Here is a 27,860-nt window from a genome sequence, read left to right as displayed (position 1 = left end):
TTTGTTCGTATCACTGCGTGTCGCCCTGTAGACAGCTAATAGACGCACTGCAGCCAGCTGATCCTTCCGCCTTCGAAAAGACAAACAACTTCTAGATTAGTGCGCGTCTATCAGCTGCATGCGATGCGCCGCGCAGTGATACGAACAAACAGAAAAGTAGTACAGGCGGTAATGGCATCTGAGTTTTTTTCAGAAAAGGAGTATTATGATGCAAATGTATGACTCTTTTGAACACAAATTGTTTTTAGAAGAAAAACGCTTTATTTCCGAGACCCGAGCCACCTTGCTGGATTATTTTCCTCTCGTCCAACACCAAACTAGAACTCGTGTCACAGAACGCTGTCAGGGGTAAGTCAGTGATGATCGCACACACTGGAGGTGAGGATGAAATTGAGATTCATGTTAAAAAATCCGAATGATCCCTTTAATGTGACAATAGCTTTAATTTGACACACAGGATTCCATTGAAACGAGATACAATGCTGCCATCTGCTGGCCATAGTTAGCGGGTGTTTTATTTTTTCAGCTCACTCAAGAAACCAGAGCTACGCAAGACGTTGGACTGCCCATTTTAACCCCCCCCAAAAAAAAAACAAAAAACAAAATGTAGTTGACGTCAATTAACGTCGATGGCAGTACTTGTTGGGATTTCTATTAAGGTGAATTAATGTTGATGGCAGGAAAAGTTAATTTGTTTTAGAGGTCTAATTAAGACTAAAAAAGTTTAGTTTTGCACAGAGCCACTGATTGTTAAATCGCGCGAGATGCACAATATGATACTGTTCGCTCACCCATACTGAGTTTGCATAACAAAACATGTGCTGTACGTAATTAAAGGCATATTTTCGACCAAAATTATGTTTGCAACTTAAAAAAGTTCGTAAAAAGGGTCGTTCGTAACTCGTGGTTCCACTGTATTAAAGGCAGATGTAAGTAATGGTTTTGGTTCTCGAATAAAGTAGGGGTTATGTAGGCTTAACCTTTTTTTTTTTTTTTATACTATTTTTTTTTTTTTTTACACCTCGGGGGTCCTTTTTAAAATGATCATTTTTCAGTATGTAGTAGAGCTTAGACCTGTAATGTGATATGCATGTCATTTGTGAATTTTATTGTTTTTCTCTACTCTTCTCCGTTAAAATGTACTTTAGGTGAACATGCATGACATTTAAACCTGTTCATTTGCATTTGTTGTCAAACCAGGCGTGTGTGGTTCCTGGCATCTCAGGTGCACAGACAGGAGACGAAACTTAAAATGATTGTTCCACAGACAAGATTATTTCACCAAGTGTGTCTTTGTTTCTGTTGTAACATAGCTAGACTTCCAAATTGGAACATAAACTCACCCAAAAAACGATCCTCTCCGTGTTCGCCATTTGAAACTAAGAGTTGGAGTTGTTATATTGTGATGACGGGTGAGCTATGTTGAGTGTCTTGCTTGAGTGAGTCACGACGCTCGCTCACTCACGCACGCACACGCAAGGAGAATGGCGTGGGCTTGTTGCCGAACCTTACACTTCAAGCTTGTGTCACCTGGGATTGACATGCTTCTTTCCGTGCGCGTTTGTGTGTGCGGCTGTGTATCTGCGCACGTGCGCACGCACTCATTCTCTGTGCTGCAGGCAGAACTGATGACTCGTCATGTTACCTCTCTATCTACAAGAGCTGCTCTGTTGCCTAGCAACACTGACCAAACAGCGGTAGCAAGGAGAAGAGTCAAGTGCTCTCTGAAACCCCTCATCGCTCTCTCCTGTTCTTTGTCTTTTTGATCAGTGCTCTCTATTAGTCAATAGATATTGTTACCTTCTGTTGTCATATTTTAACTCTTGTTGTCACATGTTGCCGTGTGCCATCGTTGTTAGCTTTGGCTAACATTGCCAGCAGCTAAGCAAAGAGCAACTCACTTCATTGACTCGGTTGCCACGTTGATCAGCTTCAGAACTGCGGTTAAAAACTGTCAGATGTTAATATCCAATAGAGCTCTGAAGACAGCTTTAAGGACACAATGTGTTTTATGCTGCTGACTGGTAACTACTGTCATTTGTTTATTTTGCTTTCCCGCATAATGCTTTGTGTGTTGGGGGTGCACATGATATCACACAGGAATTTTCCCACACCCTCTTGTGGACAGTTACTTTCTACGTACTTTAAAGCAGATGGGATTCCTCCTGCTGGCAATAACTTCCTGCTTGTACAGCAGTGATGCGCACACACTCACACACATTACACAATACCCTGCATGTCATTGACCCTTGGGAGAGAAGGGACGGTTGGTGGGAATAACGAAGGAAAATAGAGATCAAGAAGAAGGAAAGATATTAGCATACGGAGGGGAAAGAAGCTTCTTAGTAAGGCAAACTTGGTCTTCACATTTAAACTTTATTGACAGATGTATTGAGACAGCTCAATTGGTTTGGGCTTGATCTGTTTTGATTACAGAATGAATTAAATATCCTTCAAAAAGGCTGTACAATTTACATGTGGGGATTTGATGTAGCTGAAATTATTCTGATAATAAAAACATCTTGAAATGTCTATATTACCTATTGTGAGTCATATACTGTACTGCATGGTAACATGTGAATGGTATGTAACCATTCTGCCCTTGGTCTCTTACCTCTTCCATCTCTTCCACCCCCATTTGTCCGATTTACAACTCCTCACCCTCCTTGCTGCTTCAATCCCAATTTGCCCCTTTCCCAGGTTAGTTTAGCATACGCCTATGAGACCAAGGATGCCCTGTGCCTGGTGTTGACGATAATGAATGGCGGTGACTTAAAATTCCACATCTACAACATGGGCAACTCTGGCTTCGATGAGCAGAGGGCCATCTTTTACGCTGCTGAGATCTGCTGTGGCCTTGAGGACCTGCACCGTGAGAGAATAGTCTACAGGTTAGCAAAGATTAGCATGGGAGTTAACGTTGAGTTAAAACTGTGTCTATTTCATGATTAATTGCTTCACACTGGCATTGTAATATTCAAAGTAATGGTAATGTAAGTAGTTAAATAAACCACAAAATATGCCCCGCCCACACATTGAGTGAAAATTTTGTCACAGGAAAATTTCACACATCAAACATTATTATTGTGTCAGCAATTTTACAAGAACACACAGGAATTTAAAGCGAGTGCGTTTGCTACACCTAAACCAAAACTAAAGCCATTACAGCTGTAACAACTGTAAACTATATTCTATGTGTGATAAATGTTGTTTAAAAATAGCATTTGATTAACTATTTTGAACTAAAATAACTAGAACCGGGAGGCACGGTGATTGAGTGGTTAGCATGTCCGCCTCCCAGTACTGAGGACGCAAGATCGAGTCCAGGCTCGGGCCTTCCTGGGTGGAGTTTGCATGTTCTCCCTGTGCCTGTGTGGGTCTTGTCCGGGTACTCCAGTCTCCTCCCACATTCCAAAGACATGTATGACAGGTTAAATGAACACTCTGAATTGTCCCTAGTTGTGAGCGTGAGCGTGGGTGGTTGTTCGTCTCTGTGTGCCCTGCGATTGGCTGGCAACCAGTTCAGGGTGTAACCCGCATACTGCCCGAAGCCGGCTGGGATAGGCTCCAGCGCCCCCGCGACCCTTGTAAGGAGTAAGCGGTACGGAAGATGGATGGATGGACTAGAACCAGATTCTCCCATGATTCGCTTGTCCGTCCTTTTTCATGTCTGTGGATTCCCCCATCCAAACTCCTGACATAACCCACCGTGCAAAAACAGAATGAACGCGGAAACTCAAGAGGTGTGATTCACTAACAGCTGAAGTGGTCTTCAAATTATGGCAAACGAAGCTCTTGGTAGACTTCTGGATGTCTTTGAAATCCATTAAAAAAGATAATACTAAATAGGAAAGCTTAAATTGCTTTACTTGCCGATTTACAAACTGTTTCTTTGATCCACTTAAAATAATTTATGTTCAGTCTTTATACATACACTTAATTACTTTCTGGAAGTGTCTTTTGCTTGTGTAATATTATATTTAACCTTTCATCTTAAATCCATGGAAGTCCTGCTGGTGGCACCCATCTCATATGGGATGTTGAAAGTGCGGTAAAAGTCGCTGGAACCTGTCATCTTATACTGTAGCCCAATGTTGATTAATTCCACACGATTATAGTAACCAGCAACGGAGGTAAAAGTTCAGTTAAAGGGCGTGGCCCCGTTGTCATCACTCCCCATCGTATTTCCTCCTATGTTATGCAGCAACAGAACTCAAGTGACAGTAACCAGTCCAATGTTAGTTTATTTGAAGCGGCTTTCAACATTGGTCTAATTTTGCAATATCTGACCAATACAAATGTATATAAATACATATTTTCCCAATATCGTGCATCACTAATATGAACCTCATGATACTATAATTATCATTATGATGGGGGTGGTTAGCAATAAAAAAATAAAAAAATAAAAATCTCACGATACCGTATAAGAACTCACGATATTGTAAAAAAATCAAATAAACATAAATCTCATGCAATTGATAAAATATAGAATATTTTTTCTGTACATAGTAAACCGTAGTAATAGAGAGCTAATGCTAACAATGCTGTGTCTGGCTCAATGGAATGAAATGTAATGTGTATATTGTGTATGTGTGCACTGTATACTGTACGTGTATTTGTGTATACATATATATGCATGCATGCAAATGTATCTATGTACAGGATCAACATAGATACACATTAGTCCTTTAAATTGTGTTTCCACTGTATATATTGTATTGTGTTATTAGTTTTGCCGACTAAATGAAAATTTGTTGCGCAATTTTTTTTATTCTTGTCTTTTTCCAGGGATTTAAAACCTGAAAACATCCTTCTGGATGATCGTGGTATGTCTTTGTTTCTTCTTTACATCAGATCTGTTTGTTGGAACGCTGATTGCCAAGAGAGACTAATTTGCATAACATCGGTTTTTAGAATGAGCCAGTAAGAGGGATTGAGTAAAATAACAGTCACTGAGTTCAGTGTATTTTGTGCAAATACTGCAGTGTAATGTAGCCACTGCCTCTTTTGATAGTTTAATTTTTCTAAATGCTTGTAAAAATCTGTTCAACTTTTAAGGATGATAATTTGTAGACCTATCATCATAGTTTTGTGAAAGCTTAAACTAAATGTTGTACATCTTCCTCAGGGCACATCCGCATTTCAGACTTGGGTCTTGCTGTGCAAATTCCTGAAGGAGAGACGATACGAGGGAGAGTAGGCACTGTTGGATACATGGGTATGAAGTGGACTTTTTTTGTCAAACACAGTAGTGCCCCCATCAAAAAGCATGACCCGACCTCTGTCAAGCTACCACTTTTTCTTCCTCCCTTCTTCCTCAGCTCCCGAGGTAATCCAGAACGAGAGTTACACCTTCAGTCCAGACTGGTGGGGTCTAGGCTGCCTTATCTTTGAGATGATTCAAGGCCAGTCGCCCTTTCGCAAGCGCAAGGAACGTGTCAAGCGGGAGGAGGTGGACAAACGAGTGCGCGAGGATCAGGAGGAGTACTCTGATAAGTTCTCTGAAGAAGCAAAATATATCTGCCGACAGGTGAGGGCAAATGGATAAAGGTTAGTTGTTTTGTCACTTGGCTAAAGAGGAAGAACATCCAAAAGATTTCTTTTCAATAATATGATCCATGCAAGCCCCACTAGTCTAAATACTGTACTCTATTTTTAATAATATTCCATAATCCATTTGTGGATTATGAATTAAAGAGCAAATTAAAGAGTTTCTATCTATCTCAGGCACGGATACATAGTGTTAGGGTTACCGGTTTTGACATCTATTAAACACGACACAAAAAGGAGAGAAGACACTCAGTTCAGGGCTCGCGAGGAGAGAGGAGAGGAACTGACTGATACAGTTTACTCCTGCACTTTCTGAAGATTCCTCTCCTCACCGTCTCTATTTATTTGGTTTTCTATGCCCTTTCTACGCCCCTAGTTACATGGGTGTTCCAACCCTAAAAATGCAAACGCAAGGCACAGTTGGAACACAGTGTACTTGTTTGTCTATGTGTTGTGCACGTAAGTGGAAGATTGCTGAGTACATGTGTGGTCAAGTTTGCAATTATTTCTTAACAGAAAACAGGCGACCTTAGCAGACTGGCTCTAACCATTCTGCTGCGTTAGATGTTGTGGTTCTACAGCTTTTTGAGTCATCTTCAAATACCCAGGCTATGTGAATGTGAGTAGGAACAGAGCAAAGCATTCTTTATTGCAAGCAGAAGCAATTCTTCTTTGCAAGCAAAGCATTCTTCATTGCAAGCAGAAGCAGTCCTTTATGGCAGCAAATATATGTATGATAAGATAACATATATGGCTAGGCTATGTGAATGTGAGTGCAAAGCAAAGCATTCTTCATTGCAAGCAGAAGCAGTTCTTCCTTGCAGCAAATGTATGCTAACTTATTATTGTTACAATTATTCCTACACATAGGAATGGATTGTCATGTCTCTTGCTCTCCATTGGGAGAAGTGGAGCCACTGGCGGCCATCTTACGTTGCCACTCCCTGAGGTTGCCTGACATTAATTACTCCATACATGGATCCTAGCATAACACAGCGAAAATAATAACACAGAATGTCAGTAAAAGTAGCAACATAAAATGGTTGCCCTCAAGCTTTAGCCGCGTGGGCCCTATTGACAGGCCATTCATATATAAATCCGTGATTTCATGGTACAGTCATTTTGCCTCTTGCTGTCGACTGAAAACTACTTCACAGTTGCTCAGGTAACAACCAATCACAGCTAACGTGTTTTCTGAAGTTGAGCCAAGATTGGTTGTTACCTGCTGTTACTTTCAGCAAGTGAATATAAAAGCAAGTGAAAAAAAGAATTCTCAGCTTGGGGGTAGTGACTGATGTGGTATAATGCATGGTATTTATTTGAGACTTAATAAAATAATAATGCTATGTTAGCTGGGATTTTACCTTATTTGTAGCAAATATTCAACAAGGTCCTGGCAATATCGCTTTTAATGACACAACATTGAAAAACAATTTTTTGGGCATTAACTCATTTATTCATTCGTTATAATCAGTGAGTATTCACACTGTATCAATATAGTCAATATATACACTAACACTACTATCACATCAAGTATAATACAAACTATAGAAAATTATGGAGTCCTCCAAAATGGCATACTGTCACTTTTTGGCATTGTTTCGTCAGTTTTGTGGTATGTACAACTAAAGAAAGGAGCTGCACACATTGCGGTAGTTTGATTAGTCAATGGAGGATTGATTGCACAGTAGAGTGACATGGATAGAACGCTGAATGTAATTTGAACAAAGCCTGTGTTCTTTTAATAAACTGCCACACACACAAAAAAGAGCACAGCCAGCCAGATAACCTTCATTGTTGCCCTTTGTAGACTGTGCTGAATTCAGTCCACCTGATCCTTTTGTATGATGTCAAACCGCCACATACTGATCATGTGGTGTAAACATATTTTACATTAGAGTTTACTGTTACAAACCACACTGACAAGATGAACAAAATTTTAATTGCTGCTGTGAATCGTGGCTTTGTAGCAATTTCAGTTGATAATAACTAGGAAGTAAAATTTCAATGCAAACCCTCTCATCTGTACCAAGAGGGAGCTAGTGAGCTTATCTGTTTGGGAGCCAGGGCGGATGAGACGTTTATTTGCGTCCTGCTGTGGAACATTCTGACCTGAGGTTCAACAGATTTGAAGACTCCCCAGGGGGAGGATGAGTGTGGGGAGAGCAAGAAGAAAGGTTTCTGTACAAAAAAAAAAGTTGAGTAGAAAACTGGAGGATGGGGAAGCCGTCATGGAAGAGATGAGCTTTTTCTCACCGCCTTTTTTGGGCTGTTTTGTTGCTTTTAAATGTTGTCATAGACGAAAAAGATTCTGTTATATACTGGAAATAAATAAGAAAAATAACAAGACAGCTTTAAATAGTCAGGAGATGAGTTGTTCAGAGCAGAAAGCTACGGGGAAACTGGGTGAAAGTCGTGCAGTGATAACTGAAACTGGAGAGATGTGGTGAAAAAGTGAGCGCAACACTAAACTGCACTCATCCACTTCACAAGGCCCTCTCTGCTGTAGGTGGTATGGAGGGAATATTATCCACAAGCTCTCAAAGAAACAGCAGCAGTGCGTTCTAATTCGAGACATGATTGTGTTGCATTAGCACATGACTACATGAAATACTATGCATTAGTGAACTTTATTAAATTATGGCCGACAGTCAGATACGGGAATTCAAAAGGGTTACATGTAAGCCATTTACTCCGTGCATGTTTGCATTTGGGCTCACCAGCCCTTCTTTCTGTTTTGATGACATTTTAATGTTTTGTTTGTCTCATCCTCTCCTAGCTGCTTGCTAAAGACCCCAAGAATCGTCTGGGTTGTCAGGGTCGCGGGGCCATAGAGGTCAAGCAACACTACATCTTCAGGAACATCAACTTCAAACGATTGGAGGCCAGCATGCTCGAACCGCCTTTCAGCCCTGATGTAAGTGCAACCTACATGCACACACAAAAACCCAAGAAAGAAACTATAAGGTCCTCCAAAATCTACAAATCATCCTCCATCTTTTCACTACTGCACTTCAGTTACCAGCTACAATATTTAGGATACGTTCTTGGGTGAGAAACAAACCTAGGATAGGTTTTTATTTTAAATTCAAAGTTGGAACTGCAAGCGCATGTGAACTTGTGCTGTTGACACTGAAAATTGTTTCTTTTTCAGTCTTGTAAATAGACTGACAGAATAAGAAATAACGTAACTGTTCCGAGAGGTTAAAACAATATTTGCCAGTACACACTGTTGCTGTGTATGGTTATAACGGTTAGTAGTCCATATTGACACTGGAATCATATTCCACATTGATCAGTCATTTTCCTTAAAGGCGGGGTCTTCCGTTTTCACTCAGAAAAATGCACTACATAAATACAGGATGTATACCCATAAACTCCTTCTCAAACTACACCTCTGGGCTTGTGTTAATGTGTGGTGGTGATTTATTTTTTTCCCTCTAACTGTCAACTGCGGGACGTTTCTGTGGACAGACAGTTGTTTACCCCTCCAGCCAATCGCAGAGCAGGGTGTGTCACTCACTGTGGGCTGACGAGGCCGGGCGAATTTGTCGGTTGCATGACGTCACTCCCGCTGCAACTTGACAGCACACACGTTTTTTGTTTTTTCTTTCACTCACTCACTCACTCACTCACACTTTGTGACAAATTCGCCCGGCCCCGTCGGCTGACAGTGAGTGACACGCTCCCAGCCACCCCCTGCTCTTCGATTGGCTGGAGGGGTAAAAACTGTCTGTCCACAGAAACGTCCCGCTATTGACAAAACAAACAAAAAATGGCAAAATACAGACTGGGGGATGGGGGTAGAGGAAAAAAATCGCCACCACACATTAAGAGAAGCCCAGAGGTGTAGATTGAGAAGGAGTTCATGGGTATACATCCTGTATTTATATAGTGCATTTTCCTGTGTGAAAACGGAAGACCCTCCCTTTCAGTATGGGTATTAAAGTTCCACAGTCTTTTATTTGACCACATGTTCCTATTCTTGCCTGTATTTTTCTCTTAGCCTCGGGCTGTGTACTGCAAAGATGTCCTTGACATTGAGCAGTTCTCCACTGTCAAAGGTGTGAACCTTGACCCCACCGATGACGACTTCTACCACAAGTTTGCCACAGGAAGTGTCTCCATCCCGTGGCAGAATGAGGTAACTGCAGGATTGGACACTGGGATGATGTCATTTACACCCCCGCAGCTCACTTAGTGCGGTACAGTACACGACACGGCTATCCTTGCGTCAGTGAAGGTTATAATGTTAGATGTACGCCGACAGGCCATGACATTATGACCGTTTGCACAATACTATTAGGATAATGTGAGAGCTATTCTCGGGTCGGGCCAGTCATCTCCCACGATTGGCAGCGGTCGACTATAGAGTTAAATATAAAGCAGCAATTCTAATTGGAAATGAAGATTAGGAACATAACAATTGTGCATTCTTTCTTCTAGATATATAGCCATTCATTATATGAAGACAAGCTTTGTGAGAAAAATGGCACATTTTTCGTTGTTCCTGTTCCATGAATGAATAAATGTAAAAGTTTAAACAAATCAGAGTCGGTAAAATGATGGAGTGGGGAAAAACAGGAAGAAGCAAAATTCCTGTCATGCAGTCAGTGGACCACTTCCACCACTTTGGCACTCCCACAAAAGATGCCAAAAAGTGATAATGACCAGATTACTCATTTTAGTACAGTGGCAAAAAAAACAAAAAGTGTAGAGAACTATCTAGAAATATCTACATTTGCATTTCTAGGTGAAAGCTGTGCACATCAAGTGTGCTTCATTCATATCACATTATCTCTCTTTGTAAAGATGATTGAAATGGAGTGCTTCAAAGAAATCAATGTCTACGAGACTGATGGGACATTATGTCAGGACCTGGACATGAACCGGCCAAACACTCCACCAAAGAGAGGCTTCTTCTACCGCCTGTTTAGAAGAGAGGCAAGTGCTAGTGCTCCGGCAACTCTTCGAGGGGGTGGGGGCTAAGGTACTTCCTCTCTTCCTTCTTTTCTTTCTTAGCCGTGGCTGTCTCGTGTGATCGCAGCACTTTTTAGCTTTCAGTCTGATGATTTCCAGGCTTGCATTTTCCTCTTTTTTTTGTTTTTTGTTTTTTTTGTTTTCCACTGGGTTGAATTTTACACTTTTCTGTTTTGTTGTTTTGCTCTGAATGGTTTATTTGCTTGGGATATACCTTTTCATGAATTCTGTTTTGGCCAGTGTTGGGGGTAACGTGTTTCAAAAGTAACACGTTGCAGTAATGTATTACATTTAGGTAGTAACATATTACATTTAGGTAGTAACGAGGTAATATAATGAGTTACTCAATATATTTTTGTAATATTACAGTTACTGACCCTTGTAACGCGCATTACAACATCGTGACCAGACGAAAAAAACACCATCAATTTAAACCCAATCTATTACAATATCTACATTTTATAACACAAGCTGCTAATTAAAGCAACTATCGGGTAGCACTTGCAAGTTGCAATCTCTTTTAAGAATCCGACAACATTGGTTTATTTAGACACGATACTCAGCTCCGTACGCGGCTGAGAAGTCATCGTTTGTGAGACCATTCACTGTGATGGTTTCATGGAATAAAATGTTCAACATTCAAAACACAAGCAGAAAAAAACAAAGTAAAACAAAAACGGAGTTTAGAACTGTGAAGTAGCCTAAGAGTCATTGTGTAGATAAGATTTGAATGAACGTGCATAATGGAAAAAAAAAAAGAAAAAGATAATCATGATCATTCTGATTGGCTGTTAGCGAGCAAAAATGCAAATCTGTTTGTATCTGAGCCAAGAGAAGAGCGTCAGTGGCCGATGACGTCACGGTAAAGAAACTCCGTTGGACAAACTCCCGCACGCCACATTCAATAATTAGGCTATGTTCACATTGCAGGGCGTGCTGCCCAATTCTAACTCTTTTTGGGTTTTTTAAAGCTTTTTTTTTATGTATTCGTTCACATTAAGCACAAAACACAACACTGAGTGACGTTCACCCAAAACACATCTTCACGTGACACCGGTTTGCGGAAGTAGATGTAGTCCCGCATGGATATTATGTAAATCCGTGCCTTATCAATTCTATATTGCCAGAGTAGGGAGGCAGGAGGAGGTCGAAATGTTTTGGGGAAATGAGGCGAGTATGGAGAGTTGGAGGATCTACTTATACTGACATTGCACTGACATTGCCGTGCATCATAAATGAAGCGCCTACAGGGCTGAATTTACATTGCCACAAATGTCAACTTAATAGTAAGTAAACTTTATTTGTACAGTGCTTTTCACAGACACAAAGTTAAATACCGCACACACATTCAAACACCTGTGGTCGGCTGCTGCTACACAGCTGTCAGGTCCACTGGAAGCAAATCGTGGTTGTGTCTTGCTCAAGGACACTTCGACATGGTCCCCAAGGGTGAGGATTAAACTCACAACCTCACAGATGGGAGATGACCTCTACCACTGAGCCATGCCGCTCCTAACACCTATACTTCATGTTTCAATTTAGTTATTAATTATACTTAATCCATCACTATTATTAGTTAGACCAATGATTAAGTTGACTTTAATACGTAAAAAAATACATTGTGTTACTGTTAAGGTAAAGAGGAACATGGCATTTGGAAATATAAACTCATCTTTCCCTTGTGTATAAATTTAGTTGAATATTTTGGTAATCTCATTTATGGTAATAAAATACATTTTGATTACAAATATGAATCAAAGGCAGTGATCTCTCACCATAATAGAGTGAAAATATTTCACATTATGACCCACGCTATATAGATAAAGTTCCTCATTTCAAGTTAACTTTACCAGCTATAGTTGCAAATTTTGCATTTTCTTTTTAAAATGTCAAAATCATGATTAAATAAATTAATCCCCGAATTAAAAAAAAAAAAAAAAAAAAAAAAAAAGTAACTTAAAAGTAACTTTAAAGTTGAGTAACTCATTACTTTACGCAGACGGTAATATTGTAAAGAAACTCATTACTTTCAAATGCAAGTAACTAGTAATATGAAATATATTACATTTTGGAAGTAACTTGCCCAACACTGGTTTTGGCAGTATGTTTTCTTGTATCCGTTTCTGATATCTCTCAAAAATGTGTTTATCACTTGCTTTTTAACCGCCACAGGTATGTTAAAGCTGTTCATATTTCTGTGATTTATCCCGTCATCACATATGCCTCCTCTCCTTCAGGTCTGTTTTAAGAGCGGTTACAGTGACGACGAGTTCGAGGAGCCCTCGAGACTTCCCTTCGCCCCCCACCCAAAACAACCCTAACCCCTTTCACCCCTCCCCCTTTGCCGCTGATCTTCACCATAAACTCCAACCGAGTGCAAATCTTAGGAACTCAGTGAATGTTGACCTGTATTTATGAGCTGTATTAAAAGTGTATTATAATTAAAGAAAAAAAAAGTATGAGTTTAAAGATTTTGTACCTTTGTACTTGAATTTATGTCTAGATGTATATTTTCACTAAAGGTTGTATTGTACAAAAAGCCATAAAAGTACCACTTGAATGCATACATTACATTTTCATTTTATTGTCTTTGGGAATGAATATGGATATTTTTTCTTGGGGTATTTTGTTTTTTTGTTTTTTTAAGAAGCACAGTACAATTTGTCTTTAGTTTTCTCAATGTAGCATAAGGCATTTATTTTTGTTTTAAAAAGTGCTGTATGTTTAGCATTGATTTTTAGCACACCATATCCCCATTGCCTCATTCACCCTCATGGCTCAGGTACATCGGAATGAATTCTGTCAGCAATTGAGAACAAATCTGTTCATAATTGCTACGTTGCCCAACAATTTGCCCCCCAAAAAGTCCCTCTCGCTTCTCTTGATTGATGGTTACATCTGGCCTGTGTATACCTCTTCCCAAATTGTGCAGGTTGTTGACAGCATGTTTTGATATTTGGCCAGTATAGGAGTTCTATGTGCCTGTGCCAACTTGTATCAAACAGATGACATTGATGTTTTTTTCCCCTAAAAAAAGGTCATCTAACAGTCCAAAAACATTAATTGAAAGGCTCTCAATATTCATAACAGATAACAGATGCTTCACACCTTCTGCTGTCGTGTCGACCATTTGCTAACCTTTTCTTATTATAATCTCTGGCAAAAAAAACTCTTCCTCTTTGTGTTGCTGCCCTGCTAAATTAATCTTCGAGACCGAGAATGAGGGATGATGGTGTAAAATGGAAAATCTAGCCTACAGGTAAAACACCTCTGCTGAATGAAATGAATTAGCCTCTGCACAGACAAAAATTGAGCTTCTGTGCAGTAGTTAAATAGTTGGCCACGTGTCCTACTAGTAGAGAATATACAGCTGTACTGTATTTGGTAGCTCAAGGGAACTGTGTTGTATTAGTGGACAATGTTTACGCTTCCATTAAAAGGTTTGAGGTGCTTTCTTGTGTGGATAAAGGCAGAAAATGCAGGATTTGAACCCTTTCCAGGTCCAACAAAATTGAATATAGGGGTTTGCTGATTTTGTTGTATTTCGGACTCAGTTTGGTGCATATGGTTGCTCTCAAAAGCGTTTGAAGTTTGGAGAGGTCTTTTTGAGATGGACAGTGTAACTTATAACCATCTGTATTTACGGTAATGCTATGAATACTCCGTTTTCGCACATTAGCTTACTGTGTGTAAATGGCGTCGTATAAAAATCCAGCTTTTAAGTTCAATGCATTGAATCAAATTTGATCTGAAGTGATAAGGAGCTCAAATTAGTTTAAGTTCATTTTGTTTCTGCACCCATCCCCCCATTTATCACCAATTTGATAAAAATCAAGTGTCTACATTTCTTTAGAAATTTATAGTTGGTAACCATGGAGGGAATTTTTTTGTATGTGCACAGAATTTCTCAAATTAGATAATATATGTTACCGTGTACGTATATTACTACCCCTTCCATTTCGATATTATTTTGCTCGATAAACTAAGTCCATCATTGCACATTCCGTTGCGATAATTCAAACGTGCCATGTATCTTTTGCTGTCTTGAGTCATTTTGTTTGTCTTTGTTGCACTCAGGCATGCTCTGGAGCTGACTTTCTTGCCTTTGTACATTTGAGCCTTTTTAGTACTTCTAGCCTCAAAAACTTTGTACATTTAGAACAAAGCTGTAAAACTGTCACTTGCTCTCATAGAGAAACTGTCTGCACCTACAGTGTCCACCTGCCATGGTCAGTACTCCTCCATCCAACATTCTTTGCACTAGAATGTTTATTATTATTATTATTATTTTTAGATGAGAAAAATTTAATTATGTAGTATTTGAAAAAATTGAGGACAGACTGTCTTCATAGTGTGTGCCAATTACAAGAATTAATGATGTTAGACTTTTTTTTTCTTTTCTTTTTTTTTTTTACCCTTTTCATGCATCCTTCCGTCCATTCTGAGATAAATTCTTTCACATACAGAAACTTTAAACTGCTCAAAGGTTTTGAATGTCCGCACTAAGTGCATTGTAATGCCTGTTTTAAGTAATACATATGTTTTATTACGCACGCATGTATTGGTTTGTAATACATCAGGTTCCTTGTATATGTAAACGTTGACTTTTTAGTGCCAACATATCTATGGTATCTGAGGACAGTTTAAAATGACAAGGTAACCCGTAGAGACGGCCTTGTTTGAATATGTTGAATGCATTCCTTCTATGATTGGGATTCAGCCCTTCCAAATTAGGATCAGCCTCAGCAGTTAACACCTGAGGGAGAGATACTCAATTCCTTGATGTCGCTTAGGTCTAGTCAATATAAGCCTGGAGAACCACTTGGGTGGTTTGTCATTCTGTTAGCGTAAAGATATTTAAATGAACACTTTACTTGTATTCCAACAGGGCCTACGGTGTTTTTTTTCCCTTGTTTTTTTCCCCCTTTTGTACCTGTACAGTCATGTTGTTCAACCACTGCAGTCATTGTTAATTCTTGTACAAGTTGTATCACTGGTTGTTGTATCATATCTTGCATTTGTAATTATGAAACAATACACTGCCATTTGTATAAAATTCACCTATGTCCTGCCTAGTGTGTTATTTTCCATTATTAAAGTGGGGTGAGAGGGGCATGTTATCAGCTTGTGCCACGGTTATTGTGAGATATCAATACTGTATAGTCATTATTTGTTTGGCTTCGAATAAATTGACCTTGTAGTTTTGTTGGTTTTTGAGAGTCCCAACAATAATACAAAGAAAGAAAAGGCGTAAACGTGACGGACTCCTGCTCTCGAACTTAAAGCCCAAATTGTTTTGGCAATCATAGTTTTCTTTGGTTTAGCTTTTTTATTCAAATATATTATTTTGAATTGAAATTGTAGCAATAACTGCTGCAAACCGTAATCGATATGCATAGCGCCGTCCCGTGACTAAAGTATTTTAGCTATTTATGATTGGTTAATGGCCACACAACTGTAATTTGATTGGTCGGTGATTCTGCTACCGTCCTATTAACAAGCTATCACATTAGCCACTTCCTGTATTTCTGTGGGTACGCATAGCTGCATGCAATATGGCATTGCAAGTAATATTTTCCTTGGTAAGGTACGTTATTGTGACGTGAAAATAGACATCTCGGACCGGAGGTTGAGAGCAGGGAGCCTTGCGGTTGTTGTAGCAAGCTGCGTTGGTGGCGCGCTGCTGGACTACGCACCGCTTGCTCTCCGTGCGCTAAAGCTAGTTAGCTCGTAATTGTAAATATTAGCAAGCCAGGCCAGATTTCTTTCTGTGTTTTGCAAAAATGGCCACCATGGAAAAACTAATGAAGGCCTTTGAATCGCTGAAGTCATTCCAGCAGCAGCAAGGACCACCGACCGCCGAGGAGCTTGTCCAGAGACAGTAAGTGTTTTTTTGTTTTGTTTTTTCCCCCCCCAACCATGTTAGCTTAGCAAGCTAACAACCAAACTAGACAGCTTGGCGAGTGCACGAGTCCTGGAAATGAAAATTGCAGTCACTAAATATACACAGTTTTCTATTGATGCGCATGTTGAGGTATGTTAACCAGTTTGCACCTATGGAGTTGTAAAATTATTTTAATTTTACACATTGTAATCTCCCTCAAGTGAAAATTCTGCAGTACAGTACTGCATGCTATTGACACAAACTAATGTACTGTACTTTTGTCGTAGTAGAAATCTGATTAGTCTGGGGACGGGTTAACAAGTTGACTGAATGCGCTCACTGCGGGTCGTTCGACTGTACAGTGCCTTGCAAAAAAGTATTTATAGCCCAATAAGACATTTCGTCATGGTACAGCCAGGAACGTAAATACATTTTATTGGTACGTCATGTGGTAGACCAACACACAGCGGCATATAATTGCGAGGTGGAAAGAAAATGATGCATGTTTTTCAAAAATTTAGCCATACAGCCTCCTAATTTACTCCGCTACCCTAAAATAAAATGCTGTGCAACCAGATGCCCTCAAATGAAGTCCCATAAGTAGTGTGTAATACAATGACTATAAATTAAAAAAAAAAAAAATACAATAATAAATATATATATATATATATATATATGGCTGCTTGATTATGGAAAAAAATAATAATCACGATGATTCAAACGATTATTTTTGGTACAAAACAAAATGTTTGAGCATTTAAAAAAAACAAAAAAAAACAATGTAAGTTCATTTTGGAGCAAATAGAATTTATAATAATATATGTTGGCAAAAACATGAAGTTGGAGTGCAGCTGGACGATCATTTATTTTTTGGTACAAAACAAGAAAATGTTTATACATATAAAAAAAAATAGTAAGACAAAATTCTTTAAACACTATAATTATGCAAGTTCCTTTTGGATTAAATTAAATTTATTAAATTAGTTATTTTAAAATTTAAAAAAGGTATGCATATAATAATTTTTAACAATTATGCTGATTTTGTAATTGTGGAGTTGTTCAACTTTTTTTATTTTATTTTATTTCAAACATGTATATAAACAAAGTAATTATAAGAATACATATAAAAAAATAAGGAAAAAATGCAAGACAGATAAAGTAACAAACACAACAGTAGAGCCACAAAAATAACAATTTTGCAATAATTCATCCAGTCATTAGCTACACATTTACACATGTTCGAAAAGGAGTAAGAAGAAGTATAAAGTTATCAAGTGCTACCCCCTTAACGTCCAACTTAATGTCCATCTTAACTTGAGCCCAAGGTGGAGGCTCACTATCCGGCAACACACCAACCCTAAACATAAAGTCAGAGCTAAATTGGAATGATTTGTATCAAAGCATATAAATGTGATGGAATTGGCCAGTCTAAATCCAGACCTATACCCCACTGAAAATCTGTGGCTGTACTTGAGAATTGCTGCTCTCTATCCAATCTAAGCTATTTTGCAATGAAAATGTGAAGTTAAAGACATGGCAAAAGTATATCAGCTGTAATTATAATGCATTTGATATAACACAATTTGAGATGAGTTTCCTGTGTATTTTTACATCTATAAACTGTTGATTTTCTTTCTTTTTTTAAAACCACATTATACACAATTCTTATTTCCCATCACAGGAAAAAGGAGCAGGCCACAACAAAAAAAGACAGAGTTACACACTGCTTGACAATATGTGAAAACATAGTGGCACAGTCTCTCAGGTGGGTCTTGCTACAGTATCAATTATGAAACTTTTGGGCCATTAATTCTCACCATATACTATTTCAGAAATTATTTTGTGTCAGCATCTGTGTACATAGTAAAGTTTTCCATTCTGTGTTTCTGCTTGTGGCAGAACATCACCGGAGTTCCAGAAATTGCTAGGCATCGCCATGGAAATGTTCCTGCTCTGCAGTGACGACAGCGAATCAGATGTCCGAATGGTAGCCGATGAGTGCCTGAACAAAATAATCAAAGTGAGTCGTCGTTATTCTTCCTAAACATACTTTAGAATTAAAACACATTCTTCAGTTCATTCTTCACAATATTGTGATCTTTTTTTAAATATCGGCAACGCCCCCACAATATCGTGATAAGTATCGTATCGTGATCTTCATATCGTGATAATATCGTATCGTGATGTTTGGATATCGTTACATCCCTAACAAAGACATACAGGGATGCAGAGTTTTGTGAGAAATATATTCATTTCCATTTTGTGCACCTATAACTGTAAAACAATATTAATATACTTTAAGTTTTGTAAATATGTGTCATATCTGTCTATTGATGTATGAAAATGTGTCAGGTGTGTTTGACATTTATTAAACACAACAAAAAGGAGAGAAGACACTCAGTTCAAAGCTCGCGAGGAAAGGGACTGACTGGTACAATTCACAACTGCACTCTCTGGAAAAAATCCTCTCCTCACCCTCTCTTTTTATTTGGTTTCCACTTCCCTAGTTACAAAGGTGTTCCAACACTAATAATACAAATGCAAAACATAGTTGGAACTCAGTGTACTTATTCCTACAAAATGTAATTGAAAAAATTCAATGAACCTGTTGCACATGACATTCTAGTTTGATTTGTAATGTACAGTTTTTGATTATTTACCCTTTTGCAAGCTTCGGCCTTATTTGCATCTTTTCTCCATGCTACATTATCTTGTAACGATTAAAGTAGGCCCTAGTGTAACCTGACTTTTTACACTGCAGTTTTGAGGATTTCAAAAAATATGTTGCACCTCCTTAGGCACTGATGGACTCTAATCTGCCTCGACTGCAGCTTGAGCTGTATAAAGAAATTAAAAAGGTAATTTTCTTTTTAACACTTATGTTGAGGAAAGCCACATGACAGGTTTGTTGTCACAATTGTACAGTTATTTGTAATGTAAGTTGCGATGTCTGATTGTGGTGATGATGGTGAATGCACTTGTCTTCCTGTAGAATGGTGCCTCTCGTAGTTTGAGAGCAGCTTTGTGGAGGTTTGCTGAGCTCGCACACCTCATCAGACCTCAGAAATGCAGGTAGACACTATTCCCTAAGATAGTAATTTGACTCAATAGGACTTAAGTTAATAATTAGGCAAAAAAAAAAAAACATGATTCGATTCTTGGGCTAACCATCTAATGAGTCTCATTCTTTCCCCTTGAAACGCAGACCCTATTTGGTCAACCTTTTGCCATGCCTGACCAGAATCACCAAGCGGCAGGAGGAGACTGTGCAGGAGACCCTGGCTTCAGCCATGCCGAAGATCATGGCCGCCTTGGGACACTTTGCCAATGATGGCGAGATCAAGGTGTCCTCTCACAAGTCTGACGGTTGACTTGAACCGTTTGTTTTGCCTATTGTGTGAATTTGGTTGGTCTTCCCTTTCCCTCTATTTGTTTTTTGTCTGTCTCAGCTTCTTGATCTAATATGATGATTTCTTCACTCACCAATAATAATATATTGCCAATACTCGATGTTGTCTCAGGTCCTCTTGAAGTCATTTGTTGCCAACCTGAAGTCCAGCTCCCCCACCATCAGAAGGACAGCTGCCAGCTCGGCCGTTAGTGTGTGCCAACACTCAAGACGCGCCACTTTCTTTTACACATGGCTCCTTAATGTGCTGCTGGGTAGGACAACGTACTATATACGCTCATCTTTACGGGCGACAGTATTTGCGGGCCACACGCAATAACTTTTGATTACCTACTGTTCGTCACTATGGATGTAACGATATTCAAACATCATGATTTGATATTATCACGATATGAAGGCCATGATATACATACAATATTGTGCTTGTGTACATTACAGCAATTCATATAAACAACCTGCAATCTCTAATAAGACTTAAGCACACGTTGAGTTCCTCTACATATTGACTCTGTTGACAAGCATATTACGTTCCCCTTCATCTGACCATTAGTGTGGATTCTAAACATAGAAGGGTCAAAACATGTCTTGTGAAAATTAAACTCCACTAAAAAACTAGCCACCAGAGGGTGCTAGAACTGCACAAATGGAAATCAACCTTATTTTTTTAACAGATGTGCTGCTTTCAGCTCATTTGCGCCCAGAAACGTATGAATACGTTCTATTTTAAAAGTTTTCAGTGTGCCATAGACGTATTTATACGTTTTTATGCTAGAGCATACATAAGGCTTTGATGTAGCCTCTCAACTGCAAAGAACAGTTTAAGAAATGGTAGTTATTACACAAACTGCCAGCAGGTGGCAGCAGAGCAAAGGAGATTAACCAGGGCCATGTTGGGGGAAAAAAACTCACAATTCTAAATAGATTTGGGAATAATGATGAAACCTAGCTATATTCTAATGCTAATTGCTGTAAAATAGAAACCGATAGAAATTTACTTTTTTTCTTTTTTTTTTTCTTTTTTTTTTTTTTCTTTTCCTGATAAAAAAAAGTGACTTTCTTTTGGTAGGTTCCATGTTTTTATAGCAATAGAACACAATATTCTGTTGGCCTTGCAAAATCAGTCAAAATCCAGTAAAATAGCTGGGAGTGAAGGGAGTTGCTTCTGTGAAAATAGCTTGGAGTGAAATGAGTTAATATCGTGACATGACGACGATATATTGTAACAGTTTTGATATCACAATATTGCTGTTATCATTACATCCCTATTGGTCATCTTCAGGTCTTGTGGTTCCAGTTGATGAGGAACATCTCAGCCATCTTATCCTCGGGGTACTTTTAACCCTGCGCTACCTGATGCCTCTGCTGCAGCAGCAGGTCAACACCACAAGTCTCAAAGGGAGCTTTGGAGTCATGAAGAAGGAGGCCGATGTGCAGCCGACACCAGAGCAGTTGCTGCAGGTAAAAATCTTATTTTTCTGCGTTTTTGTTTTACAGTTTCATGTGTTTGAATTTCTGTGTGTCTCCAGGTGTATGAGCTGACTTTACACTACACGCAACACTGGGACCACAATGTGGTGACGGCATCTCTGGAGCTTCTGCAACAAATGTTAAGGACTCCACCGCCAGAGCTTTTGCACATGCTCATACATGTAGGCGCCATTCCGCATGCCACCGTGTTTCGTCAGGATCCGGAAAGTCGTGCACGCTCAGGCAGCATCTTGGAGTTCATTGGTAAATACACCTGTCAGGTTCTCATGATCTGGACAGAGTTGTCTCCAGAACTGTTTAACATTAACTCACATTTCATTCTGGTTGTCTTGTCATTGACTAACCCATACTTAGATGAATTTGTTCTTAACTACTGGGCGTGAGCCTTTTCCTTTTGTTTCCTCCTCATCCTTTTCATGTTAATCGTTGTCTCTTCTATAAGTCTTTGGAGCCACTGTTGCTTTTCTCCTCTTCACCTCCTGTTTGTGCCTCCTGTTTCCTGTCATTTTCAGCAGGAGGGTCTTCCTGCAGTCCACTCCTCCTTAGGAAACAGAGAGGTGACTTGTCTACTTTTTGTCCTGCTGTTCTTTTCTTCTGAGTGTGGTTCAGATTTGTGTGAATTTTATCACATCTTAAAGGGGAAGTGAATCCAGAAATATTCTATGTGCCTTCACTAGTCTAAACATGGCATTCTGATTAATTTTGTGTTTGTAAATGTAATTTAAGCAGCAAAATGATGTTATCCAGCTCAATTTGTGGCCCTTTTGCCGCTTGCTGTCAACCGAAAATGACATTAGAGTTGCTCAGATAATGACCAATCACGGCTCACCTGTTTTCTGATTTTAGCCATCTGATGAGGTCCTCAAGCTGAATCGAGATTGGTCATTATCTGAGCAACTCTGATGTCGTTTTCAGTCGACAGCAAGCAGCAAAATGGCCGCACCCTGAGATGAATTAAAACTGCTTAATATTCCTCCCAACGCAATATTAATCAGAATACCATGTATGGACTAGTTGGGGGCGCATTGAACATATTATTGTGAAGGAATTTTTTTGGGGGGGGGGGAGATTTCCTCATTAATGAAGGAATGTTTGTCTCAACACAGCCCCCGAATTAAAAAAAACAAAAACAAAACAAAACACAATTGCACTAATTTTACTTTACCTTCTTCGTCTCCTGTAATTTTTCTGCCCCAGATCGAGTTTGATATTCATCAGTTTATATTTAAGAACATTTTTCACTATATTTTATAGTAATGTACATTGCTTTCTTTCTGTGATGTTTGCTAAAGTTACCTCCAAATTCAACAAGATGCAGCTGTTTTCCTAATTCCCACAATGCACAAACAAGTCCACCAGATGGCAGAATACATGAGATCTGAATTTCAACACTCGTTCTTCCCTATCAACATTTTTAATCTTAATTGTATTTCTTCATGAATCTGTTCTTTTCCAGGCAAAATGCTTTCAGGGGAGGAGGAGGGATTGGAAGATGATTCTGAGAAGACTGACGTTACTACTGGCACTTTCACAGGTGCGGTCATCCTGTTGTAACTAGTAACTTGCTTTTGCTTGATTGTGCATTATCTCTTAATGTTTACTGTACAGAGCAGGGCCATTGATCCAGAATTTATATTTTTTACTAGCTAGCCATTTGCTTAAACATGTTAATTAGGGCTGGGTATTGCATATCCCAATATATGATCTTCGAGGCGCTACGTATCGTGATATTTTACATTAATTTACTTGCATTTTATAATAAGTCATATGTATACCTAAAGGATATGTTTATTATGCTGGATGACAAAAATGTTTTTGTTAGTAGCTCTTCTGGTTTACCACCAAGCGGCATGCCTGGTCTAAATGTGTACGCGCTGCAGAGAAGGGAGCAGTTTTCACAGACACACCGGGAAAAACTATTAATAGGCATGAGCCGATATGAGCAAAAATATCAAAGTATTAAAATTACAGCTCTAAAATGTGCTTATTTGAAATATTTGGGGGAATAAAAACAGCATTTTTTTCATGTCACACTTTTTTATTATTTTTTTAAACAAAATATAGGAAAATTGGTACATTGAGACACGTGCCATGTTAAGTTTATAAGTAAATAAATGTTGATATTCTTCCTCTGCTTTCATTTTTCTTAGCAAGACAGTGTCCAATCACTGGTGAGCTATTTTTGCATTAATTGAAGGCAATTAACTTCAAAGACGCTGCTAGTTTTTATTTTTTAGGTACAATGCAAGCTACAAATGCAAACGATAACTGCTTATTTAAAGTTAACGAACAGTATTGATTCTGACGCCTGCGTATCGATACGTGTATTGTAATGAGGCCCGCAACGATATATTGCTGTATCGATTTTTTGAGCACACCCCTGTTAATGAGTTTATACCACTAAAGCATTGTGCTCCGTAACAGTAGCATGATTATTTTATGTATTTATTTTCTCCAGCATCTGTTGTCGGCGGCGATGTCTCCTCGGCAGCCCAGGTGGACATCATCACCGAACAGCCGCGCTCCTCCCAGCATACCTTGCAGCCCGGTGACTCTGTGGACTTGAGCGCCTCCTCGGACCAAGGCGGGGGCGGAGGCGGGACATCTGCCTCAGATACTCCCGAGTCACCCAACGACAATGAGGAGGAGATGCTGAGTCGGAGCTCGAGCGGCGGGGCTAATGTTACACCCGAGACGGCTGACTACACTACACCAGAGAACGCCACACCAGATGGAGGGCCCTTAATTGAGGGCGGGTCACTCCTAAGCACCAATGACGGCTCACTCCCGGCCAGCGACTCCTCTCAGACAACCACGGAAGGGCCCGATTCAGCTGTCACCCCCTCAGATGTTGCAGAGCTGGTCAGTTTGATTGATTTGTACTGCATGCGTGATTCTGAGACTAATTGGTTTGCAAGCTAACATGTAATTTGTCGATGTTGAGATTTTCTGTCGGCTGATGGTGCAGCATCGTTTCACGTCTGTTAGCCAAATAGCTGTTTTGTGTGTCAGTTATTACACTCAATTATCAATAGACTTTTTTTTTTAATTTAAATTTTTTAATTTAACTTATTTAAATTAGAGGAATTTCAATTCTTTCCCACTAGATATGTTCCCGCATGACTAGCCAAGAGGTGCCAACAGGCTCTCGTTCAATCAGAAACCAAATATACCAACAAAAGCCAACTTTGATTGGACCCTACTTATTTTATATTTTAATAAGAAACTTTTCTGCATTGTGCTTAAATTCATGTGGCGTAAAAACAAATGTAAATGTTTTGGTAAGCCATGTTAAATGTAGCTGGCATTTATCTAAAAGTCAAACAGCTTGGGGACCAAAAGCTTGGTCTTCCTTTAGCTGATTGTGGTAGACAAAGTTTACTGGGGGTTTCAATTCTGCGCATTCCTCTCTGTTTCAAGATTTTCTGTACAATGTGCCGAGTCAAGTGTGAATCACTTGATTGTTGAATCATTTGACTTGCAACTGAGCTATAATAGGCCTCTTTTAGATTGAGATTGCTGAATAATAGTAATCTGTAAGGAAAATTCCTTGGAAATCATTTTTTCATTTTTTTTCCCACCGTGTCAGTCTATAACGTCAGATAATTGGCAAAGGTAGATTGGTAGATCGTTTTCCACAGTCAAAGCAGATGTTTGCAAATGACTTATTTTGATTATTCACGAAGACAATCAGTCTGGTTTCATGAGGGACTACAGAAATCTGAGAAAATGTATTAGAGGCGACATTCCAAAGACTTGGACAATTTTGAAAAAAGGTACAGTATCCAAAGATGAATCTACAAGTAAAATGATTGATTTAATAATTGACTAATTGTCAACTAATCATTACACCTCTCGTCTATTCCGTGTGTTCTTGATTGCAAAAGTTGAAGGTGCTGGCTTCGCACCACTGTTGCTTGATTTGGTCACCATTTTGTTGTGTTTTTGATTGAACACACAGCGTCCTTCACTGGCCAGGAGGTGAAACAATTTCAGAGAATTTGCTAAATCGATACTGAATTGGGAGGGGAATTTTATGAGGCATCAATTAATCAATATCTTCCAGTAAGGATGGTTGATTGTATTTCTTCCCACCCTGAATTCTACCTTACAGTTGCAACATTTTATTTTGCCTTTTCATTAACAGGTGTACCAGAGAGTCAGCCGTCCAACTGGCTGTGTAGGAGGGGTTCTTGTTGGTCAAATTGCTTACATTCCGAATAACTGGAAAAATTATTTATTCTTCTGATGTGATTGGTTGCATTTCATAGTGTAATTTACTGAAAAGGTTTTACTTCATAAGGTGCTGGATGGCAGTGAGAGCCAGTACTCCGGGATGCAGATCGGAACTCTGCAGGATGAGGAAGATGAAGGACCAGCACCTTCATCCCAAGAGGAAATCTCTTTTCTCCCATCGGCATTGGGTATATTAAATTATAACACAAAAACCTAAAGAAATGATTCAAGGATTGTTGTCACTGTGGGTGTTTGTGCGCAGCTTTGAGCAAACCTCATCTCTTCGACCGAAGAGGTCACAATCGGCAGAGTTCCGACAGCAGCGTGGACCGCTTCATCCCAAAGGAGGAACCCACTGAAATTGAACCTGACAGCAAGGTGACTTGACACACCACGCGTTTGTCTACATGTAAATGAAATTAAAATGTTTTCATTTGACACATTTACTTTCTGCTTCATCAGCCATCAAGTATAAATGGTCCAATTGGGCATTATACAGACCAGGGTGCCGAGCCGCTCAGTCACTGTGTCAGGCTGCTTGCTGCTTCCTTCCTATTGACAGGCCAAAAGAATGGTGAGTATGAATTGAAATTTAAATAAAATGGATAAACTCCAGATGCGGGATACAACATTACAATGACACAAGTTTGGGGGTGTGGCTTAAATCTTCTCTGGCCACTAGAAAATGCACACCAGTTTTTAGAAATGAATTGCCTGATAGATATAATGCTCAAGAGAGCTCTCAGAAGACCTACGATTCAGAAAGAAGAAGATCCCACCTAACACTCATTTTCTCCTCAAGAGATTTTGTTTGTGTTTATATCACCAGGTGTGATTCCTGACAAGGAGGTACGAGTGAGTGTAAAGGCCCTGGCGGTCAGTTGTATTGGAGCAGCGGGAGCACTGCTTCCTGAAGCCTTCTTTAATTCCCTCTACCTGGAGCCGCTGGACGGCATTCCAGTGGAAGGTAAATTATTCAAATTATGCAATAGAATGTTGTTGTTGTTGTTTTTTTTTTTAATGTATTCTGTGTGTACAAATTTTTCCCAAATGGTAGTATCGTGTGATGTGGAACGTTTTGGAAAATGGCATAGTCTTAAGCAGGCAAAGGACATTGAAAGTTCTTGTGGAACCAGGAAGAGTGCACTGACGTTCCTAGCGGATAAATAAAGTGAACTTGATTTGATTTGAATATGCTTGCGTAACACGGGCATAAAAACACATGAACAATACAAGAAAATGGGGAGAATGTATTAATTTGTATTCAGGAATAATTGTTTCTCAGGTGTTACTGGTTTTAAGTGATTATTTTATTTTATTTCATTTTACGCATCCTCTATCCAGCCTTGGAAAACACCCTTTCGCATCTATCCCTCACAAACAATGGGGGTCCTTACAAATATTCCCAAGAAACTTAACCCATTTAATCCCAAATTTTACCCAGGCATATCAAACATCAGGTGTCATTCATAGCCCTTTAAATAATCAATAATAATAAAAAAAAAATATGGACACATAAGTGAAAATGTATGTTGGGACGAGTTGAGGAAGCAATCTTCTTCTCAAGGTGTAACCAGGAAGTAAACTCTGGTCATGTGATAATTTATTCCAAACATGTGCAAATGCATGCATTTCATCCAAGCAATGTACTCTGACAATATATACTGATAATATTTTGAAAGATTACCCAGTAGCATTTTTAGAGCCCTGTAAATTAAATAATTTTTGTCCATCACACTTGTGACCAGCAGGTTGAAGCAGGTTAATGAGTTTGCCTCTGACAAACAACAAAACATGACTGTAGAGGTAGCTCCCTACATTTTTTTTTTACAACTGAGTGGAATATTAATGAAGCATCTTAACAACGAAAAGAATGATACTATTTCCGATGGTGGGGCATGCCTCCAACGTGAACCATAAATAGTTGGGTTTTCCACACCAACTCAGGTTGGTCTGTCCTAACCAAGCTTGTTGCATGAACTGTTGAAGCCTTCTTGGAGGAGAGGTGAAATGTCTTCTAAAACAAAGCAGTCCAGCTGTAGTCAATTCAATGGCCTGGATGAATGAGAATATCCACAAGCAGCAAGTTGTTACCAAGTTCAACCTTTGACCCTCCTCCTTTACGATGACTTTCCAGAGCAGCAATATGTCAGTGACGTGCTGGACCTAATTCATCATGGGGATCCGCAGATTCGAGGTGCCACAGCCATCCTCTGCGCAGCCATTATTCAGGCTGCGCTCACTAAAACCCGTTACAACATACACACCTGGCTGGCCAGTGTGCAGAGCGCAACAGGTCAGTGTGTTTGT

At 39.3% G+C, this 27,860-nt stretch overlaps 2 protein-coding genes across 10 annotated transcripts in view; both read left to right on the top strand.

The window, feature by feature from the left end:
* Positions 1–15,593, top strand: part of grk4 (G protein-coupled receptor kinase 4) — a 59,888-nt gene extending 44,295 nt beyond the window's left edge. Inside the window, exons 9-16 of one of the 2 annotated variants that reach the window (XM_077523519.1) lie at positions 2,701–2,891; positions 4,792–4,829; positions 5,132–5,221; positions 5,325–5,533; positions 8,333–8,470; positions 9,560–9,697; positions 10,366–10,497; positions 12,771–15,593. In XM_077523519.1, coding sequence (XP_077379645.1) covers positions 2,701–2,891; positions 4,792–4,829; positions 5,132–5,221; positions 5,325–5,533; positions 8,333–8,470; positions 9,560–9,697; positions 10,366–10,497; positions 12,771–12,854 — 1,020 coding nt within the window. In that variant the 3' untranslated portion in view covers positions 12,855–15,593. Of the gene's footprint in view, positions 1–2,700; positions 2,892–4,791; positions 4,830–5,131; positions 5,222–5,324; positions 5,534–8,332; positions 8,471–9,559; positions 9,698–10,365; positions 10,544–12,770 lie in introns of both variants that reach the window. The other variant, XM_077523520.1, reaches the window with a different exon arrangement.
* Positions 15,594–16,051: 458 nt separating this feature from the next.
* htt (huntingtin) overlaps positions 16,052–27,860 on the top strand; it is a 52,150-nt gene continuing 40,341 nt past the window's right edge. For 5 of the 8 annotated variants that reach the window (XM_077523993.1, XM_077523998.1, XM_077523992.1 and 2 more), the window contains exons 1-17: positions 16,052–16,414; positions 18,099–18,182; positions 18,317–18,437; positions 19,216–19,275; positions 19,410–19,489; positions 19,623–19,761; positions 19,939–20,080; positions 21,106–21,284; positions 21,353–21,557; positions 21,827–21,871; positions 22,771–22,848; positions 23,773–24,176; positions 25,618–25,738; positions 25,813–25,928; positions 26,013–26,124; positions 26,380–26,517; positions 27,688–27,846. In XM_077523993.1, coding sequence (XP_077380119.1) covers positions 16,317–16,414; positions 18,099–18,182; positions 18,317–18,437; positions 19,216–19,275; positions 19,410–19,489; positions 19,623–19,761; positions 19,939–20,080; positions 21,106–21,284; positions 21,353–21,557; positions 21,827–21,871; positions 22,771–22,848; positions 23,773–24,176; positions 25,618–25,738; positions 25,813–25,928; positions 26,013–26,124; positions 26,380–26,517; positions 27,688–27,846 — 2,281 coding nt within the window. In that variant the 5' untranslated portion in view covers positions 16,052–16,316. The remainder of the gene's footprint in view (positions 16,415–18,098; positions 18,183–18,316; positions 18,438–19,215; positions 19,276–19,409; positions 19,490–19,622; positions 19,762–19,938; positions 20,081–21,105; positions 21,285–21,352; positions 21,558–21,826; positions 21,872–22,770; positions 22,849–23,772; positions 24,177–25,617; positions 25,739–25,812; positions 25,929–26,012; positions 26,125–26,379; positions 26,518–27,687; positions 27,847–27,860) is intronic. The other 3 variants (XM_077523996.1, XM_077523994.1, XM_077523991.1) reach the window with 2 other exon arrangements.

Source organism: Festucalex cinctus, chromosome 6 (genome assembly GCF_051991245.1).
Source record: "Festucalex cinctus isolate MCC-2025b chromosome 6, RoL_Fcin_1.0, whole genome shotgun sequence".
In the NCBI taxonomy this organism is placed as follows: Eukaryota; Metazoa; Chordata; class Actinopteri; order Syngnathiformes; family Syngnathidae; genus Festucalex; species Festucalex cinctus.
Note: the sequence above shows the minus strand (reverse complement) of the source record. Positions and strands in the feature narration are given on the sequence as shown.